This window comes from Myodes glareolus, chromosome 14 (genome assembly GCF_982192425.1).
Source record: "Myodes glareolus chromosome 14, mMyoGla1.1, whole genome shotgun sequence".
Lineage (NCBI taxonomy): Eukaryota > Metazoa > Chordata > Mammalia > Rodentia > Cricetidae > Myodes > Myodes glareolus.
The window spans coordinates 46,638,248-46,660,826 of NC_142039.1; the positions used below are offsets into that span (position 1 = coordinate 46,638,248).

Below are 22,579 nucleotides of genomic sequence, written 5' to 3' on the forward strand. Positions count from 1 at the left end.
TTAAGTGTCTTAAACCATCCTCCCAATTTCTCAAGGTATTTTTACATGAACCCCACCCTCTTTGCTCTGCCATATCAGGGTAGGAAGTGTTCCTGAGTGTAGCTTGGTTAAGCTTATCAGAGTCCCATCTCCTCAGAAATCATTCTCCTGTCAACGAACATGTTGCTCTCCAGTAATTTTGAATCTTGCTTTATACGTCCTTGTTCTGTTAAATCAAGAAGCAAAGTAGCTCCCACTGGAAAAAACTAAACCTAAAACACCTTTCCGCCAGAGAATTGTTTCCTAGTGTGTCACTGCAATTCATTAAATATCTGGGGATGCCCCCAACTAGCTTGTATGAAGCGTGAGTTATGTGCCCCAAAACTACCTCCAGCCTCAGTCAGTTACTAACCTTTCCAGCCCAGACCCAGTGCCTGCAACCCAGCTTCCATACAACTGTAAGGAACCGAAGCACAACCTTCCCATCCGGGATCACATCCCACCATGCCAACACAGACCTGAGGATCTGCCAATCCTAGTAATCAATTACTAAAACAGGCTTCTTTGATTTCCTTGCCTCTCTTTAGCAGCTCCTATCTCTGCAATCCACCTACCACACAGACGAGTTCCTCCCCACAGCCTCCCAGACACCAAAGAGGGCCAAAACAATATAGAAAAATAAGCAGGGTCAAGACAGTGTTAAGAAATTACAATATGAAACAAAGGAATGAATGCCCTTTAAGAGTTCCACAGACATAAACAGGATGGCTGACCTTGGTGCCTGTGAGTCTGATTCAACAGATCCCCTTTGGTAGTCAGGGCTTAAACTGCTGATTCTTAAGAGTTCACTGTGAGGCGAGAAATGGAGATCCTGGACTTTGTGTGCACCATGGCTTGGCTGTGTTACACTGAAACCTGTTTGTGATTCGGTTTCTCACTTACATTGAACCACCATTTCAATTTCTCAGGTTATTTTTACACTGACAAACCCCTTTCCCTGCCACTAGTAAATTATAGTGCGTATCAGATAAAGTTCCTTGGAGACGGTGATTACAAATATTATCAAATAGAGCAGTGCTTGGCGTATAATAAACCCACTCTCTCGTAGGTAGGTAGGTAGGTAGGTAGGTAGGTAGGTAGGTAGGTAGATAGATAGATAGATAGATAGATAGATAGATAGACAGACAGACAGACAGTAGATAAATAGATAATGTAATTTTCTTATTCTTCCCTAAACCTAAGGACTTGTGATTTAAGGAATAAACAAACAAAGCTCCCAAGTATTTTTTAATACATTCTAAAGCTTGAAATTAAGTAATCTAATTGTTCTCTAAAATAAACCATGAGTTTGGAGTTGTCATTTAAAATGATTGTTTGTTTGGTTTTTTGTTTGTTTGTTTGTTTTCCGATTAAAATGATTGTTCTTATACCTCTTAAGCATTCGCTATAATGTTTGAGTTCCAAAACCTCACACTTATGCTTCGGGTTTTCATTTTAAGCAACCATCTATAAATTCCTACAGCAGAAAGAATCCTAACTTGTCCTTGTCTATTAGGTGTCTATAACAAACACTACACACTGAGTGACAGATGTAGGGCTTACTGTCCCCAGATCTGCAAATTGAGTTCTAGAGAAAGAAATTGGCTAATTCAGTGTCTGATGAAGCACTGTTTCTCACAGCTGGTAGCATCTAAGGATGCTCACAAGGCAGAAGGACAGGAAGACAATCAGGCTTCTCAGGACAATTTTCGAAAGGCAAGAATCCCATTCACCAGGACTTAACCCCCAGGGTCCTTTGAAACTAGTGAATGTCACTCCTCTGCAATCCTGCACTAGCTTCAAAGCCAAGATTAATTTTTTGGTATGCTTTGAAGACCCTGCTAAATGTTATTTTTACTTAATTCTGAGAATAGTTTTGGTAATCAAATCTATAATACTGGATTAATTTTCTGAAGAGATAATCAGGAAAGTACACATTTGAAAAATAAGCCTTTTCAGAATAATAAAGCAGGTCTTGCTCTGAAATACATATCTTAAATTAAAATATATTGAACAATAAACATTCTTGAATATATTTAGAGACACATGATATATATATACTTTTGTGACTATTCACGTCTGCAATTGACAATATCTAGAACTCTACTAATATAATCTCTTCGAGAAGGGATACACTTGTATCTTCCCTAGCCTTATGTCTCATGCAAAAGATAGGGAGCTGAAGCAAAAACTCAGCGGGTTGCTATCATGTTCAGGACCCTGGATTTGATTTTCAGCACTGCAAAAATCAAAACACAAGATTTAAGTTTAGACGTCTATGTGAGCTGAGAACAAATCATTTGTAAACTCTAAGCCTATGGTGACCTTAAGGATTCTTAGTTCACAGTGAAGGGACAATACTTTGCTAGGAAACGATTAAATGGCATAGCAAGGTGATGTATAAATTGAACAGGGAATTTATATCAGTTTCCTAAAACTTAGAATTCTGGGTCAAATAAAACATTGAGTTTGAGACCTGTGAGATTTAACCTTCTTTTTCAGTCTTCATGAATTTGGGATTGCCATAGATGCACACCTTTGGGTGGGTCTGTGAGGATACCTATACTGATTTCCCTGAGATGTGATGACCACACATTCAGGGGTCCCAGACTGAGTGGAGAAGAGACCAAGCTGAGCCTCAGCGTTCACCGCTCGCTCCTTCTTGCTGCAGATACCACACGACCAGCTCTTCAGGGCCTTGCTCTCTGTCACCATGTCCTGCCTGACATGAGAGATTGCTAAGCTGTACATTTATTTCCTCTTAAAACTGTGAGGCAAAATAAATCTATTTTAAAGTTGCTTTTCTCGGGACTTTTGTCAGAATAACAACATAGAAAGCGACATATAGAACCTAGACCCAAAGTCTGGAGTGTCAGGAAATGAGCTCTTGAAATCCATACTCAGAAAGGATTTAGTATTAATTTCTGAGCTACAGTTAATCTCCTAAAGGGGACTGACAGCTGCAGTGTTATAATTGGGACCTTAAATGCCCAGCAAATGTTCATGCGTGGAAGTTTCACTCTTAGTGATGTTTATTGTGAGGAGATGGAAACCATAAGAGATTGGAGGGGGGTGTTAAGGAGAAAGCTAGTCAGGACAATGTCCTCAAAATGTATATTGGGGCCTCAGTCCCACATCCTTCCAGCCACCAAGATCTAAGCAGCATTTTTTGACACTCAGTCTGTCATATCTATTGATTAACTGGATTCCCGATGGCAAGTGAGTCAAGCATCATTGAGGGAAACCTCTGAAGCAGTATGCAAAATAAATTCTTCTTTCTTCAAATCACATTCGCTTCCGTATTTTATGACATGATTCAAAAATGTCTAACTCAGGTACCAATGTTTGCTCGACGTTGCTAAGTGTGCTTACAGACTGGTGTTCTCTCATGGGTGACTGTCTTCTTCCCTAAGCACGCAGGAGTGAGCTGCCTGTACTCCACGAGGAAATCATACCCATAGATGGGTGAGAAAAAAGCTGAACTTGGATTGGAAAAGCATCAAGTCTGTTTTCTGATATCACTTGCTGAAATCCTATAGTTTAGAATGTGGGCAACAAACATTGTTTTCTATAAGAGATTTAAGATTCTTTCATATCATGCTACCCTAGTTCCAGATTACCTTGAAGTATCTATCACTCACTGCGTTTGAGATAGGAAATTACTAGCCACTGAGATACATTTTGTTATTTAATAAGAAAGTAAAAAAGTTATATTATAGAAATATTCTTTTTATATTGATAATACTTGCCTTTAATCCCATGAATTTCATATCACAGGTTTAAAATAAAATCACCAAGAAAAGGAGCCCAGACATCCTCACAGTTGCCTAATTACCTTTAGTCACCCAAAATTTCTGGACTATGACCTCTAAAACGTGGGTATGTGGCCATCTTTGCACTTAAGGAATGAGGAGATCCTAGGAAACATGACAGTGCCTCGCCATCTCCATGTTCCTAGTCACAGCAAAAGCAACAAGATGTGAACTCCCTGCCGCCATCCCTGTGCTGCCCTAAAGCTATCAAGTACGCCAGCAAGTTCTGAACACTTTACTCGCTACGAAACAGACCTCAGACACGTTTTCCCTTTTTTCTTTCATACTACTTCACCATTCTTCAGTGCGCAGCTCAGGGACACTTGTGCTACTCATTAGCCACACTTGCATTCTGCTCTTTCTCATTCCAAAGCTTGTCTGAAAGATAATTTTTAGCTATGTGTGAAGCAAAAGCTGCATCAGCTTGTACAAATGAAATATAGTTGTAAAATAATTAAACAAAATACACGCTAGCAACTATTAACTCTTCTACAAATATATCATACTTTAATTTGTAAGTTGTTCCAAAGGCCAAAGATCATTTGGCTAATTTAAATAAGCAGCTGCTCTACTTTATTAAAATAACTATTGAAATGGTAAGCAGTTTAGAATTTGGTAGTCATGTGACTGCCATTAATGATGGCTAGCATGATTCCCAAAGAAAATCAAGTCGATGATTTATTTTAATACAGTTCAGATGGCCGAATCATGAATGACGTCACCTCAGTTCACTGCTGAGAGGAGATACTGAACAGATGAAGTGCTGTTCAAAGTCAATGTCGCCCTGACTTAGGGGACAGAAGGATTAATGAGAAAATGAGAATCCGCCACATGGTGCTGCTGGGCTCCTCACTGTGGTTTCAATGCATGCAAAGCCCCAGGGCCCCACCTGGTACCCTAAATGTGCACTTCCGTTTCATTACACCTTGGCCCTTCCTATGCACGCCAACTCTAAGTACCAATTCCTCTCATTGTCACACACCTCTGCGGTCCCACAGCACTCGACTGTGAAAACTCCCAACTCCAGTCTCTTCCAGCACAAGGCCCACGCTGCTAAAACCACACAGAGTAAATTATTTGTCACTCGACAGGGTGCCAATTCGGTTTCATAAGGATGACATCACGCCCATTTTACCAATAACAATGGCACTAACAAGAACTTGTAATCAACAAACCTCAGTCCTCTCCTAGCCCTGGCAGGTGCAACTCTTTTTATGCTAAAAATAAGCCAACATTAGCTTCAGCTGAAAACTATTTCTTTTATTACAATGCTAAGCAGAAGTTGGCTTCCATAAGGCAGTGCAGCTGCCGCTGCCAAGGCCGCTTCTGCAGATGCCTGCATTAATTGTATCAAGGACATACTGAAATAAGTGCTTATTCAGCACAATGGCTATTGGGGAGCAGCTGGAGGCACAAGACAAACTGTCTTGAAGGGAATGTCCCAGCCCAGTGTGTAAATTACAATGATGAAGTACAAAGAGCCTAAGTTTAAGGGTCTGATACAACTGCAGAGCAGGGCAAAAATTCAGTGTTATCAGTAGAGTCCAGATCCAATAAATAAGGAAGAGAAACTCGTGTAGATTTCACCACCATTGCTTTTACCGTTGTGGGTGATATTGAGACCCATTTCCACACAGCAAAAAGGGGGAACTCATCACTAAAAATATCAGTGGTGTTGACACTGCCCCTCTTGCATGCGTGTATTAGAATATAATTCCCCTTATGCATATGTAGAGAGTGGGGTGTGTGTGTGTGTGCACATTTGCTAAGTGGCAATGCCAGAATAGCTTTGTTTACTTACACATAAGCAACACTTGGCTGAAAACTGACTCTCTGGCTAGTCTTCTTCCTTGGTCACTCAAGCAGGCTCCCTATGAGCAGCAGTTTTCTGTTCTTTGGACATTTCTCGTTCTCTTACATTAGTGACTCTCAGTGAATTCATGGTGATTAAACACTATTCCAGGTGACAGGTAATTACAGAGTTTCTGATCACAGCAGTTGAGATAGGGATGGAGAAAACATGCCAGCCAGCACCCCTGGGGAAGGACAGAGCCTAACGGGAAACAACAGGCCAGGGTCAGATTATGGTGTCATGTGTTTGTCTCTCAGCCTTTGTCAGGGTCTCTGAAATCACATCTATCTTCTGTAGAAGAGTTGAGTGAGGATGGCCACACCCATACATTAGCTGGGAAATTGGCCTGCAACCACACAGTGGCTCCAATAACAAGATCTCTGTGACTCCATCTTCAGTGTGAGCCTCTGCAAATGCAAGCCTCGGGAAATTAAAATTGCTTCATTTGAGGAATTAAGAAATAGTTAAAAATGAAAATTGGTAAGACATGAATATCAGCCATCCACATAGTACAAGTACAATTTATTTTCACATCAACTAAATGTTAAAGGTGTAGTGCACAAGCAGATGGGTTGCTAGGAAGACTGAAAACCATCCTCAGACAGGATTAACTGCACCTGTACTCTGCCTGGAAACCAAGTCTTCACTGCCCCAGTCACCATTTCCATGTCTACATAGATCTTCCCAGAAGATGTATGTCATCACAGTAAAATGCTGTTACTGTCATATACAAGCCATGATATAACATGCCTTTCCATACAATACCAACTAACTTCATATACAGGCTAAGATGATATATGAAGCTGGATGCTAGCCTTCCAACCAAGTTTATCCTAACAAGCACCACTTGAATGACCTCATGACCTCCACCCCAGTAACCCCAGCATCACAGTCTAGAAAATAGTTTCTGTATGAATAGTTGAAGAATTAAAACATAAATTTTTAAATGAAAACAAATTACTATATTAACCAGAAAGCAAGACAACTCTTGTATCCAAGTGGATCTTGATGATGTCTGTCCCTTGAAACAGTTCTTTGGGAGTACTTGGTATCTGACAGCACTATTAGCCTGGAGCTTTATCCAGCATATTTATTTTTAATGGGTTTCCTTTACAAACAGCTGCCTAAGATGCTAGCTTTTTCATTCTTTCTTGGGCCTTTCGTAAATATTTGAAGCAACTACTCATTAACCATTGCACATCTATTCAGTCCTGCTGTATGGCCTGTGAACTGGAACTGGCTTTTCTTTTATTTTGCTATCTGCTGGCCATACTAGAAAACCCCTGCTGTTTGGGTTCAATCTGTCAAGGTCCAAATTATTCTCCAACTGAGAGCTAATCAAGGGCGTCTGACCTGGTTTGCAAATAAACTAGGAACAAAAGTGGGTTTATTTTTTCTTTCTAGGGAACCCTAGTTCTCACAAACTAAGGCAAAATACACGCACAACACGAACGCAATTGCTTACAATTGAAAACAGGCACAACTGCCCACTGAGGATGGGCTGGATTTCCCAGGCGCTTCAGAGATGCCCATTTTCAAGCTATAAATCCATTTTTTATAGAAATTGGTTTGCAAATACATTCCAAATTAAAAGTCACAGTTCATTTAACATAAGTCTGAAGCATGCAGAGAATGTAGATTTGAAGCACTCGGCTAACCCAATGAGGACTCTGAAGACTTCAAGTATCCCCATTGATGCCAAGCTTCAAGTTGCTGGGTACACATGGCAGAAATAAGCTTCCTGGACCATTAACATCATTACTTTATACATCTTATATAGACCTTTATACTATGAAATATGAAATAGTTTCTGTTTTAAACTTCCTGATGCCCCTGCTGCCACTGTTACTAATAGGCTCATTCTGGCCCGACTCTCACTCTATAGCTCAGACTGGTTCTGAACTAACAATATCCCTGCCTCTGCCTCCTGGCTGCTGAGGTTGCTCCACTGACATTATGAAAAGTTTCATCAACTAGTGAATGTGCATAAATGAAATATTACTAATGCATCACAATACATTAAGGTCCCAGAGACAGAAGTTAAATCTTGGGTCTGAGGCTCAGAGTTCTTTTGTTTACAACAGGTATCTTAAAAACAGCCTAGGGAAAAAAAGATGAGGGTAAGGGAAAAGTTTCAGGACATCATCCCAGAACATTATGACTGCAAATCTGTGAAGGGTTCCCCTTAAATTGCTATCTACTTACAAAGTGAGCAAGTTACTGTAATGCAGTTAGCTGCATTGCAGTAGCAATGCATTTGCATCAGGCAGTACCCGAATATGGCATTTTCCCCAAGAGACCACACAGCACAAGGCAAAGTGCACTGGCTCATCAGTGAGGAACTCTACATTTGAAACTTGTCCTCAGATGGGACGCGGGACAGCAAGCACCAGCAGCCAGTGGTCATGAGGCAAATGGAAGGATGGAATGCAAGGCCAGAGAGATGTAAAAGTTCAAAGATTATCTGGTACCCAGGCCACAGACAACACAAGGAGCCATAAAGCATGGCGGCATGCCACTTACAGTCAAAAGCATCAAAACATCACCACAATGCAAATAAAAAAAAAAAACATCAAGAAACAAAATCAGAGATGTACAATGATTCCACCTGGTTTATGAAATAAGGCTTTGTTTATTTAGGATTAGCAGATTTGGGGGTTTTTTAAAGATTCATTTTATTATTGGTATTTATATGTGCATGTGGATCTCTCTCTCTCTCTCTCTCTCTCTCTCTCTCTCTCTCTCTCTGTGTGTGTGTGTGTGTGTGTGTGTGTGTGTGTGTGTGAGAGAGAGAGAGAGAGAGAGAGAGAGAGAGAGAGAGAGAGAGAGAGAGAGAGAGAGAATACTGGTGGTTTCTGTAGCACTGAAGTTACAGGCGAAGTTATGGGTGGTGGGACTCGAACTCCGGTCTTCTGTAAAAGCAGTACTTACTCTTAACAGCTGGGTCATCTCTCCAGTACCAGGTTTGTAGTTCTGATTTCTGGAATCTATGTTTAAGAAAACTCAGCAATACCAAGGGTAAACATACGATATCATGAATTAGCTGACCCGCATTTGAGTAAGATCTGGTTTCACCCAAAATGTATCCTGCCAAAATTCTCTGCTTTTCTCTTTTTCTGCAGTGTCCCGGGTAAAACAGCTACCATTCTAGAGAAACATATGATTCAGTACTCTGATATTTTATTGAAAAAAAAAATGAAATATCCTGTATTACAACTTTAAAGCAAGTGCCATTGTTGGTTTTAATATTCGAGCATTCAGAGACAATTCAGAATAAAAATAGCTTTGTCTTCATATTCCAAATCCTCTCCTTAAGAGGTATTCAGCAAACGTTTGTTAAAAAAAAAACTAATAGTAGAAACAATTAAGAAAAGCATACACACTGACCTCAGCTAATGTGCCATTTAAAAAAAATTATAATTCTCTTACAGTTACTCAAAGTATGCTATTTTAAAGGTCATCAATTTAAGTCAAGAAACATGCAACCTGAGCAAAAACACAGGTTTTCAAAATTTATACATAGAGCTATTTTTCACATGACTAAAATATTTATGAATTTACAAAAAGCATACATTACTTGAAAATCCAGTTCCAAAAATATTGCTGGATACATTTAAATGTTGGGTTAACCATGTTAGAGAAGTTATTTAAAAATCTTTATTCAATTTATTCTCCACTTAACACCAAGCCAAGCTCCTCCTACCTCCCCCTCTTTTTTACATAAACTAATTACATAGTGAATTACATCTGAAAGTCAGTGCAATCATAACTAAAGGTCAGACCATCGAATATAAGTTATTTCAAGTCTGAAATATAAAGCCCAGATGTTACTACAGTGAATAAATATAGATATAAAAATGGAAATGAATTCACTTGGTAGAGTTTATAGCAACCCTTTTTTTCAGAGCAAAATGATCTTTTCTTTTAAAATGATTTTCTCCAACAATTCCTATGTAAAAGATTATTGCCTTTGTTTCAAATATTCTGTCTTGCTTATTATTTGTTTATGTAATATAAATGGGTATATATTAATATTCACATGTATCCAATCCATGTCTTCTCCCCTAAGTGAGCTCACATCTATAAACAACCTTTTTTTCCCCCTTTAGCAATCAAGGTGGCTATTTCTACCAACCTGAGGATCCAGACATGTACAAGATTTATTTTGAGAAGGGTCCCTACCTCTAGTTGCTAACTCAGGCTTCCTATCTCATTCCTCCTGAAAAGGTTTCCTACCTCTGGTTGCTAAGTGAGGTTTCCTATCTCATCATGAGAAACATCACAGCATGTAGCATGCACTCATTCCAAACAAATTCACTGAACATGTGATTACTGAGCCTCAGGCAGCCTTCACTGCCACAGTGGTCAAGTGGAAGGCATGAGTAGACCACTCTACATCTAGCAATCCCGGTCACCACAGATAAAAAAGAACTCAGTAAGACTGGAGCAGACTGTTCTGCTAAATGACAAGAGACAGTGGCTGAAGAACAGTCATGAGACCAAGTGATGAAGGGCCATGAAAATGTAGTCACTCCCAAGGACCTTCTAAGGTCACAGTGGGTAGAATGGCACCTAAGACAACTTCTATCAGAATGAACTAGAAGCTGAAAAATGCAGGTCCTCCCTACACCAACCAGTACAGCATTCCCAAGTCAGCTAAATACCCAGGAAATCTGCATATACTTTACATTAGGGAAAATGTGCTTAAAGTCTGGTGTTTCTTCTTAAAAGGTAACCCAGGAATGGATATGTCAAACCATGCATATACATTAAAAACAAGTTTAAAGAGCACAAAGTAATTCTCAGGCAGTGGCTTGTTTTTTCAGGTCCTTCCTCCTTGTTCATTTCTTTGAGTTTAGTCAGATAAACCAAAGTATGTTTTCCACTATGTAAGAATGTAGTAAGGTTAGGATTATGGTTTTAAGAATTGCTGTCCTATCACCAGGAAGCGTGAAGGGTGGAAAAAGCCCAAACTCACAAAAGCAGCAGCTCAACTCCAGTGTAAGGCATTGTGCCTACTGATAACAGCGGGATGGAATTTTGCACAGGATTTTGTCATTCTGATCAAGAACAGGATAGTTGCTGTTCTGTTTCCACAGTTGTTGGTTCGGGGATCTTATGGAAGCCACTTACTCTCCCCCACCTCAGTTTTCCCATCTGGAAGCTAGAAATAAAGCATACTTAATAGGCAAGCATTGTGGGAGCTGGCAGTACAAAGCCGTGTCTGTGAGAATTGGAAGGTCGTGATTACATGGTACCTTCTTGTTATTAGTGATCAAAAGAAAGGTGACAAAGAAGAAGGTCCTGGGACAACAAGACACTGACAAGCAGCAAGCTGCATTCTTTACATCTTTTTTTCTTCCATTACTTCATTGTTTCTTCTAAAGTGCACAGAGTCTACACTTTTTATCCTTCTCTTTGCTCATTGTTCTCTTCTGTTAAGTTAGTGAGAATACCTGTTTAATTCATCATTGGATTCTAAGAATTTGGCATAACAGAGGCCATATAATAGGCCCATAAAAAGATTTGCTGGAGATGATTACAATGATGATCTATAAGTGAACAGCCTCCAGTGGCACTTTTCTCAATGCAATGTGCTACTTGTCAGTGTCTTGTGTTGTCCCAGGACCTTCTTCTTAAATGTGACTTCCTTGCAACGTGGTTATTTGTTCATCCTTTTGGAGGATGGAGAATCCTGTTCTTCTTTTTGAAGCTGACCTCGGGTCCCCAGTGCACCGGCAATACAGAAACTGTGCACGCTGGTGTGAATCTACAACCCAAGACAAGGGAGGTGCGGATGAGAAGAGCCCTCGGTGCACTGTCCAGACAGCCTACACAGATCAGTAGGTTCAAAGAAAGATTTCATCTCAAAAGATAGTATAAGTATATATGTGTAGACTTCTATGCATATGTACTTAAGTGTGTACACACACACACAAAGGGACCAGAAGAGAACTGTTAAGTTGACTAAGGTGAGAAGAGGGTGGAGCCAGGGCTTGGGTCTCTGCTTTGTGTTTGTAGTTGAAGATGCTATCTCTCAGCTTCCTGCTGCCATGATGGGCTCTTACCCTTTTAGAACCATAAGGCAGAAGAAACTCTTATTTCTCTAAGTTGCCTTAGTCATGGTGCCTTTTTACAGAAACAGAAAAGAAGGTAATACAAGTCTAATTAGTTCATTAATACTGATCAAGGGATTATTTCCACAATATAAGGCATGTTTGTTTTATAAACCATGTTTAAAGGAGTTAAAGGTCTCTTGATTCTGCTAATTATAAGAAATTCTGCTTTCAAAGAATCAACTCATCCTCATCAAAATACATGATATTTAAGGAAGAAAAATTTGGGAAAATTAAAAGCTAGGCCTAGATCACGAAAATGATCAAGGTATTGACTCGCAAACTTGTGGAGTTTTAAAATAGACATTTCCTAGCATATAGCACCCTTAGTCTATTCAGACAGCTGTTACAATGTATCTTGGAATAAATAAAAAAAACAAAACAAAACAAAACCAGCATATATTTATTACTCACAGGTCCAGAATGCTGGGAGGCCACAAAAAAGGGCCACCAACTTCAGCATCTGATGAAGGGAGATTAATGCTCTACTTCAAAGATGAGGCTTCTGGCTACAGTCTCAAACATAGAAGGGTTTATGCGGCAAGTATCTGTCTCGGCCAGGCCTCACTTATAGGCATCACAACCATCTGTGCTCATGGACTAGTTACTTCCCAATACAATCTACTAATAAAATCATTAGGGATTTAACAGGATTCTCAAAGTTTCCAAGCATTCAGACCAGAGCAAGTACCTGGCGGACCACCAGAATCCTTTGGGGTAGATTTGTGAAATCTGTAGTCTATAAGTTTCCATAAAGAATGGACAACTGGTACTATGATGTAAACATCATCTGCATCCACCACAAAATTCAAATTAAAGCTCGCATACCATTAAAACGTGGGGTTTTAGGAGCAGGGAAGGCTTTAGGGGCTCCTTTTCCTTTCCTTCAATCACTAATTCCAGAGCAAGAAGGTGCCACCAGAAACAGAGACTGGGCCCTAACAGACTGTCAGCAAATTCTGGACTGCCAGTTTTCAGAAATATAAATTAATAATTCTGTTCTTTGTAAACTACCAGGTTTGTGTTGTTTGTTTTGTTACAAGACAGGATCTTGCTGTATAGCTCAGGTTGGTTGGCTTGGAACTCACTATGAAGACCAGGCTGACCTTGAACTCACAGAGATCTATTTACCTCTCTCTGTGGAGTGCTAGGATTAATGGTACGCATGACCCGAACTCCCTGTAATTTTGCTTGTTTTTGTGATAGTATCTTACTAGGTTGTCCAGTCTGGCCTTGATCTCTGAAATGCAAGTAATCCTCCCACCTCAGCCCCTACATAGATGGGACTCCAGATAACTACGACCATGTCCAGGAGTCTGTGGTATTTTATCGTAGCAGAACAAATGGATGAATACAGCAGGCCTAACATGGGAATAACAGAGCAGATGTGCACCTATTATATGGGAAAATTCAGGCCAGATTTTTGTCACTGCACATAAACAGTAAATTTCTTCATTCTTTCACTGTTTTGATCAAATGGTGGCATTAGTTAATCAGGATACTTCCCCAGACAAAGCTGGAGATGTGGCTGCCATCACCACTTTCCTCTCAGGTAAAGTGTGGTGATTCATTTGAGGAAAATACACAATGCCAGGCTGACCACAAAGCTACTGGGTTATGAATGTGGTCAGACATTCACACTTCAACCAAACCTAGAGTCCAAATTTATCCTGAGTTTAAAACTCACATGTATAGCTACTAACTCAACATTATTAACTTTCCTTAACTAGAAACTCAACATATTAACGAAGTCATGCTAGCTTTCATGATTTGAAAGGAGTTATATGCACTGCCAGAGGAGAGAAAAGTTGTCTTCAATCTCAACCCAGCAAATTAAATAACCTTGCCTGGCAAGACATGGTGCTGGTGCATTAGTGGTACAAATGTCATGGGAATCTTCCTGCTTGGTAGGAGACCTACTCCACAAGATGGAACTCATACTTGGCACTATGATGGAAACCAAGAACCTGTGGCTAGACAGATTACAGAGCCTAGGAGAGATCCTGCATCTACTACTCTGCTAAGGCGACACAGTATATAATGACTCCTAAGGCTGTATTACCACACCTACATATTAGTGCATCTCTCCACCCTCATCAGAGAGTTACTCTCTGCAGTAAATGGTGATTACTTCGAAGACCCACAACTGGCCAAGGTGTTGAGAGTAAGAGATTGCAGAGTGTTCTGCCCTAAATGGGGCATCTTTACGCCTCCTCATCCTAAGGTGCAGGCGCCACTTCAGAAAAGGGACGGAAAAGACTGCAAGAGATGGAGGCAATAGGAAAGTCACAAGAAACTGGGCTTTCCAGATACAAAAGGGCAATCCCAGATGTGAACTCACAGTGCTTGTGACAGCACGCACCAGACTGTGGAATCAAAAGCCAAATGAAAATCTCAGCATGGAGGGGGAGAGAAAAAAGCCCACTCCCATTTATGGAGCTATTGGCAATTCACAGCTGCTGTGAGAGGGAGAATCAGTTTTCTTTAAGGGTATAGCTCTGGTAGTTTGAATACATTCCAGCTATAGACCCACACTCAAAAACATATGGACCACACAAATTGAACATACTGGCTTCTTAGTTAATTGTTGTTTGAGGGCACAAAGTTGGCTGGATAGAAAAGGGGGACCTGTAAGAAGTTGAGGTAGGTGGCAAGTATAACCAATGTACATTGTATGACATTCTCAAAGAATTATTTCTTTGAAAAAAGAACTAACTGTAAGAATGTAAAGCAGTGGTAGAGCCTAGAGTTCTCAGGGCTCTGAACTGGATCTCTACTACCACCGACACACACACACATGTAAGCACATGCGTGCAATGTGTAATTGTGTAATCAATCATTTCCTTAATCACTAAATTCATTTATTCATCAACTTTCTCTTATTCAACTATATTGTCACTGTTGGATTTTCTAACCCTCTGGTTTCCACCCTCCTCTTGTTAATGCTATCAGAAATGACACATTAAAGGGCATGCGCTTCCAAGTCAGTAACCTAAATCAAACTTTTTCCTATATCACAAGCAGTAAGAAATGTGTTAGGACTGACCAAGAGATATAAAGAGCATATGGAGGGCAACAAATAAAAAGAGATACAGGAATTTATAACCTTTGCAGACAGCCAAGGTCCCACTAACAAACATTGTTTTTCATGTAGAAAATTGTGCTCACCGTACGTGACATTGTGTAAGGGTGTTTACGGCAATTTAATATCCACGGGAGCAGGAGAAGAAATTTAATAAGTTTTCAAATGAAAAGAACTGACAGCCAGTGTGAGAAACTGCAGACTCTGCAGAACAAGCATGAGTTGTTGGCAGCACAGAATAGTGCTTCTTCCCAGAAAACATCCCACGAAGGTCAGGTTCAGAAACCATCAGGTAACAGGATCGCTCTCACATCTTTCCAGGGTGGTTACCATTCCCCTAAACAACCTTCCAGTCCAACTTACAGCTTTCAAAGTTCACCAAAAGTATCCCAGAAATAGAGCAGTTTCAATCCAAGCCACTGTCACCCAGGATAACTTGCAGAATGCTGTTAAGAATGTGCAAAACCAAAGCAATGCATATTTATGAACATTGATGTGGAGTTAAGTGTGCATCCTTGCTTCATGAACAGTAGATACCTGGGAACTGTTAGGAATGAGCCTCCACACTTACTTCTCAGCTGTAAATCTAGGAAAGTAGGAAAGCCATCACCACTAAACATCTGTGTCATAAAATCAAGTCTGTATTCAATTAATTGCACTAGATGAACACCTGAAGCCAAGGGGCATTTCCTGTTTGTTCTGAAATGGGTTTTACATGCCACATTTTCCTTACAGGCCAAAAGCTATACATGGAATTACATGAGGCATGATCATTTCTATGTGAGCCACTCACCCAACATTTACAAAGCACGGGGTCAAACCCATATACAGTGCCAGATATGTTTGAACCTAAAGTCTTCTACAAAAGGCACTGGGCACTGATTATACTCTCATTAAAAACGCAGCTTTTCTGAAGTTTGAAATTAGTAGAAATACAAACTGCTTGCAACAAATGCTCAAGCAATATGTGTTGAGTGAACACAGCAGTAGCCATAGGATTCCAACGGTCACTTTAACTTAGGACCACACTGGGGTTTCTTTCTCATAGACCGCTAGCATACTATAACCTCCAAGATCCCAAATGGTATCTTGGGTATTAAGAGCCAGACATGACCATGGCTGATCGACCAGGGCCATCAGGCAGCAAGATTTTACACAGAGACCATTGTTGAGTAGTCTGACTAGAAGGAATTGGCTTTAGGGAAGTTAGAGGGAGCCATAAGGGTTGCCAATTTGCTGACAGCACTCTAGATATTCAGGCATGTATTCAAACTCCAAAGGTTCCTGTGTAAATTTTAAAAAACAAAAGTCAATGGGCTCTTATCCTAAGACTTGCTTCATGGTTCTGCATACTTTAATTTTCATCATTACAAAATCAGGCATAGTGCTATATGTCCAAAATGCCAGCATTTTGACAGCAGAGGCAAGAGGATCAGAAGTACAAGATCAAGTTGTAGGCCTGCTAAGGGCTAGGTGAGACCTCGTCTCGGTATTCCCACTTGGTACCCTCTTTCGTAAACAAGGAGGAGTGCCTTGAAACACAGTCCATGTGGTTTTAATCTTTTCAATCCCTACGCTGTGCAGAGTAAGTACTCAATAACTGTCGGCTGTGTCTTCGATTTATCTGGATGATGATAAATGACCCAGGTAAGTCTTGCAACCCTACAAACATGCACCTGTCTCACGGTACACTATATATTTTGCCTTCATGTGTTCATGAAAGTATGGAACTTTCTCTTTCCCTGTTTTTCTAGAGACCAGGATTCCCGGGTTAGTAAGATTATCTTGTCTCTTTCATAGAAAGCTGCTTTATGCTGCTTTCATTTTCATAGTTCATTACATATAATCATTTAATGTGGGGTACTTAAATTCCTTCTAGAGTTGACAATGTATAGCAAATGAATGTAATCTATAGGAGACATTTACTTGATTATTTTATTAGAATATTGTACAAATGAAAAGATAAAGGAATTAGATATTTAAGTGCCATATAAATTAATAGAATGCCATTATTGGTCCCTTTTTGATACTGAGGCAAAATCATTATACAGTAATCATGACTAGAGGTGATAGTCAAATGAGTGCTTCATGTAAGCTCCACAACTGAGCAATTTGGATAATACAACAGAAAATCCAATATTGCTCCCAGCATTAACTATTCAACATAGCAGAAAGCAATGTCTCCTCTTTGCTTTTCACAATTAACCTTAACCATAACAGGCTGTGTTCTTTGCCAGTCTTCGGCTCTGAATTTGATTTTTAAAATTTCAACAGTAATCCTGAAATCACTCGGCATCAAGAAACTGTCTTCCTGTTCTGAATGCTTCATCATAATTTACATTATGTCTGTAGCTGGTTAATGCCACTTACCTTGCAAGGGCTTTTCAGATTTATGAGGGCAGAAAGGGGCGGGGGAGGCAACACACAAATGAGATCTAGAAAGCACACGATAACTGTGAAAACAGCCCATCCATCATCCCCACGTTTTGATTCAGAGACAGAAATGGAAGGCGTTGTTTCCACACCACTCACCCTGCACACACACAAAGGTTTGCTCCATCGAGAACACAACTGAAACTGATTGATTAGCTGCTGGAGAAAAATCGATACAAATATCCTAGAAAACAGCAGCCTGTGAATTCAATCTGGCCCCAACAAAGTCCTGGTCACTACTTGACATGTTTTTCTAGATACCTAAAAATGCAGCTACAAGGAACCCAGCAATCCCAGCCCAGGGACCACAACTACAGCTAATCCCTATGATTTTATTAAAGAGAAAAAGAATCCTGACTCAGCAGAGGGGAGGTAGGGAGAACAATTTCCCAACACACAAATACAGACCTGTCTCAAAACTGAAAACCACTGAGAAGGTAAAAAGGGTCACTGAAAAACGCCCAGAAGACTGAAGTGAGTGGAATAACAGGGAAGCAACTAAGAAACCAACTAAGTATGCACACATTTTATATATAAAAGAAATGAAGGCCGATGTTTATGAGACAGAGTCTTGGTTTCAACACTGCCTGTTCAGAAGTTAACAGGCGCCCTTTTGGCAAGTGAATGGAGGAGCGGCACGTCCACACTCAGGAACCATTTTATCCAGAATGATTCTTGGGCTCGTGCACTTTCTCTTCCTAGTACCACCTGCTTTTCAGTGGCCTGTAGTTTGCACATTCACTACAGAGACAGGAAATTGATTTTTTTTATACGCATAAAACATTTCATGAATATGCTACTAGGGAGAAATTACATACTTAACGTATGTTCTACTGCATGAGAGGAAACCTGGTTTCTAATCCTAGTCTGTACAAGGTTGTTTTGTGTTTTTTTTTAAAATAATCATTTATACTACTGGCACACAGAAGCCATAAAACAAAATTAGAAAAGGAAAGAAAGAAAAAGCCACAGAAACAGGCTGTGGTGGCACATCTCTGTAATTCTAGCACTCTGTAGGCAGAAGCAAGAAGACTGCTACAGGGTTGAAGCCAGGTCTGGTCCACGTAGCAAGCTCAATGACCTAAACAGCAAGACCTTGTCTCAAAAGGGGGAGGGGCTAAAAGAAAAGGAGGGAAAGTCAAGGGAGAGGAGAGGCGGGGAGGAGGGAAAGCATCACCCTAAGGACAGGGAATGTATCTGTACTGATAATGGAGTTCACTGATAGCATACTTACACTTCATCTTTGAGAAACTCGTCACAGACCCGCGGTTGTTGCCCATAGTGGGGTAAGCCTTCTAAATCATGGTAGAATGGTTGTAGCTCAAAGACATACGAGTTATTAAAGAATAAATAAGACATAGAAATAAAAAAATGTGACATTTCTTCTATTATGCTGTCTGTGAGATTATCTTTTCTAATTTGAAAATGCAGACTTTAGAATACTATGTGACCCTAAGCTTCATTGTTCTTTGTGGAAACAAACAATGCTACCTAATCGATGTGTGTTCGATGCAACCTTGAAAAGCTACGTTTTACGATGGGATAAAAATTTGCATTTTTCTAAATTAGAAAATGAAAAGTGACTGTCACATTACATAACTTATCTAGAGAGAATTTTCTCATAAAACACATTTTAAAGCAAAAATAAAGCCTGCGGTTGGGATCACAGTCGTTTATTTCTGTAACAGATGCTACAATGTTCTACTGAAACTCGGTTTCTCCTCTTGAATTCACTTGAAATGCCTTTACTGTAAGGAACATATCTACTTCATTCTTTCTCACACAGCCAGCAGCTTACACATGTCAAGAATTCTTACAACAGACAACGCTTAAGTTGGCAGTGAGGAGAAACTGCAGCTTGGAAAGGTTGGACAGCATTTCAACTCCAAACTGCCTACAGCAGCCCTCCTGCACACAGTGCTTCCCTTAGCAAGTACAAGGGCTTCATTGCTACAGGAACAAGGCCATAAGCCAGTCAAATGACTCAGCCACCTAAAACCCAGGGTTCCAGCTTCAATACTTGAGATACCGATAACAAGACAATAAGTTTGAAGCCTACGGTGCCAAAATACAGTTGAGAATGAAAACAACACACAAATAAATAATGACAAAAATGGCACCATCTTCCGGAACTTTCTCCATAAGCAGCCACTAACTGCTGCTAATCTTGGATAAGCTGAGTCACTAGCCCAGCCCTGCACAGCTGATACTACCAACTAACCAGAGAAGAAACTGCCTTGTGCTTCTCAGAAGAGAAAACAGATTGCTGGGCTGGAAGCAATTTCAAAAGTTCCCTAACCAATTTATAAAATTCATGTTTCCTTTTCTTAAATTATGTATGAAACATGAGTGGGTTTGTATAAAGTCATGATGCAATGCTATCAACAGTAAGGATCAATTATGAAGGTATGAAGATAATTCTTTACCCTCAAATAGCCATTTTGTTGTTTTATATTTTTTACCTTTTTTCAAGTGAAATGAGATAGGTTTTTAAGTCTATGGAATTTCATAATGTTGAGAAGTACCACCTCCTATAACTTATAATTAACAGTGGTTCATTGCAGAATATCTAGCCATGCAAAGATGTGCTATATTTGATTGATTATATAAAAGATGTGCTGTATTTCTTTGTGTTGTGAAATACCTGTTGAATTAAGTAAAGATGTGTTGCTGTTTTACCTTGGCTGCCAAAGGCACCTGATTCATCTAATAAACAGCTGAATGGCCAATATCAAGACAGGAGGTATTGGTGGAACTTCCAGGCAGGGAAAGTAAGTAGGAAGAGGGATTTAGGCTTGAGGATTAAAGAAAAGGAAAAGACACTATAAGCCAGCCAGACATAGAGGAAGCAGGAAAGTAGGACACAGAGAATGAAAGAAAGGTAAAAAGCCCCGAGGCAAAACACAGATGCTAGAAACAGGTTAAATCAGTTAAAAGAGCTAGCGGAACAAGTCTAAGCTAAGGTTGTTCATAATTAATAATAAATCTCCAGATCTTTATTTGGGAACTGGTGGGCAGCCCAAAGAAAATTCCAACTATAGTGGTTGGTACATAGATCAGACACGTTTGGTATCCCCATCATCAAACAGATACATGGAAAGGCAAGCACCACCCAAAAGTGCCAGCTAAGATGACCAAGTGTACAGAGAAGGTTTCTATCCAAACGTGTGCCCCTTCTGAAAATTGCTTCCAGGAACCCTGCTGCAAAAAAGAAAATCTCCATAGTTTCCTCAGAACAAACAAACAAAACAGACACTGAAAACACAGTGTAATCAAAACCCAACCACCTCCCTTTGTTTCTTATCAGCACCTGTTGAATGTGAACATGGAAAAGGAGTAAAATAAATGGTTAAAAAGTTGGTTTTTAAGTCAATAAATGAACCAAAGGTACGTTTTTCTCTATTACATGAAACATTCCAAACCCATGTTGATGAGAGCTTTAAATAGACTGAATGAAGAAATGTGTTTGGAATGCAAACATTGTGACATTCAGGTTTAAATGCTGAATGCAGTTTTCCAAGCTACTTGCTAAAAGGGAAAGTACATTGCCAGTAACTACTTAGCCACAAGGTGAGGAGACAACAGACATTCTGCATGTTGGGTGTAAAAACACACCATGTTATATAGACAGATTAAAAACAAAGAAAAAAGAGGAAGTTCATGGCTTAAGCAGTTATGTGTCAAAACAACCATGACTCATGTTAAAGATAAGCCTTGCTATTTGCTGGGGGCAGGAGGCACTGATTCCTAGGGCAGGACAGCCCAGGCAGGCTGTTCTCAGGACTCTGCCCAGCGCACTACTCCCTGGACCCACAGGGAGTGGATTTCACTCGCCCCGCAGGAGTCCTAACAAGACCCAGAGCTGTGTAGATGATGACTGGCTGACTTCTTTCACTCACGCATCCCCTATTTCCCTTTTCTGTACCTAGATATGGGGGATGCTGCAATGTGCTGTTTACCCGAGAGTGACTAACTGGAAAAGTCGTACAGGACCATAATTAAAGTAAACACAGCTTGGATGATTAATCTGATACTATCCTCTGTTAGCTGAGGAGACACAATTAAGCTTCAGACAGCTAAAGAAACTGGAACCATTTTAAAGAATTGCTTAGAAGATGAATATGACTTCTTAAGGCGACTGACTTCACACATAATTCTAGAAACTCTTACCTTGAAAGGACTGCTTGGCTCTCTCTACAAGTTCATCAATGGGATAGCTGGCCAGGTTTCCTCTGGCATGTTTAGTTTTGCAGTAGGTACAAGCATTGAGACACCTGTTCAAATGGTAGCAATAAATGAGGCTCAAAAACTTAAAGACACGGCATACATAAACTGACAGGCAAAACAAACAGTGCAGTGACATTTTAGTAACATTTGCTTAATTTATATGAGATACAAAATAAATTATCTACATGATTCATATTTAACCTCCATGAGGAGCACAGCTGATAATCCCTGTGACTTTTATCTGAGAGAGAATGATCACAGAAAGCCACAGATTATCCTCAACACACAAATGTACAAGAAATAAAGTTTATAAATATTTTAGATGATTAAACACATGTATCTATGCTAACCCAAGTTTATAAACCCCACGATTAATCAAAGGAAAGCCAACACAAAGCGCCCAGTTTTTGTAAACTACCAGTATTTTTTTTTTGGCCATCAAATAACTAGAAATTTTTTAGTATTACTTATACTAAGTTTTTAAGCAATTTTTAAGGAATATTAGTTTATCCACTGAACTTTTAATTAATGACTTAACATTAAGTGAACAGGGAACAGAATTTTTATAAAAGTAGAGACTTTTAGAAAATTTCAAATTATTTTTCCTCTCAAAGAGAAAAATATTAAGATGCTGCCGTGAACATTCTGGGAGCTACACTGGAAGAGAAAACAAACAAGATGACAAGGGGAGCTGTGCACACGTAACTGATTCATGGCCCAGCAGTGCTCAGGCACGGGGAACAAGTTACCTGTCCACACTAGAATACTGGTTCTTTCAGTTTTGAAATACAATTTAAATAAAATTACCAAATAAAAGGCAATTTTCAATATATAAAAAGATAAAAATCTAAAAACACTGAACAAAATAGAAGTTGTCTGTCCTCAGAGATTCAGTATCCACTCTAAGGAAAAGACCCTCAAAAGATCATTATTACACAAGTGCTTTAAATTTTCATATTATAAAAAACAAAATTTGATAAATGTTACCAAGATGATTTTACTGGTATATAACTGTGACAAATATATGACTCACTCTCCT

General features: G+C 39.7%; 1 protein-coding gene across 2 annotated transcripts in view; it reads right to left on the bottom strand.

Annotated features, from left to right (window-relative positions):
- Cdkal1 (CDKAL1 threonylcarbamoyladenosine tRNA methylthiotransferase) overlaps window positions 1–22,579 on the bottom strand; it is a 525,008-nt gene that overhangs the window by 279,798 nt on the left and 222,631 nt on the right. For both annotated transcript variants that reach the window (XM_048428030.3, XM_085699329.2), the window contains one exon: window positions 21,484–21,587. In XM_048428030.3, coding sequence (XP_048283987.3) covers window positions 21,484–21,587 — 104 coding nt within the window. The remainder of the gene's footprint in view (window positions 1–21,483; window positions 21,588–22,579) is intronic.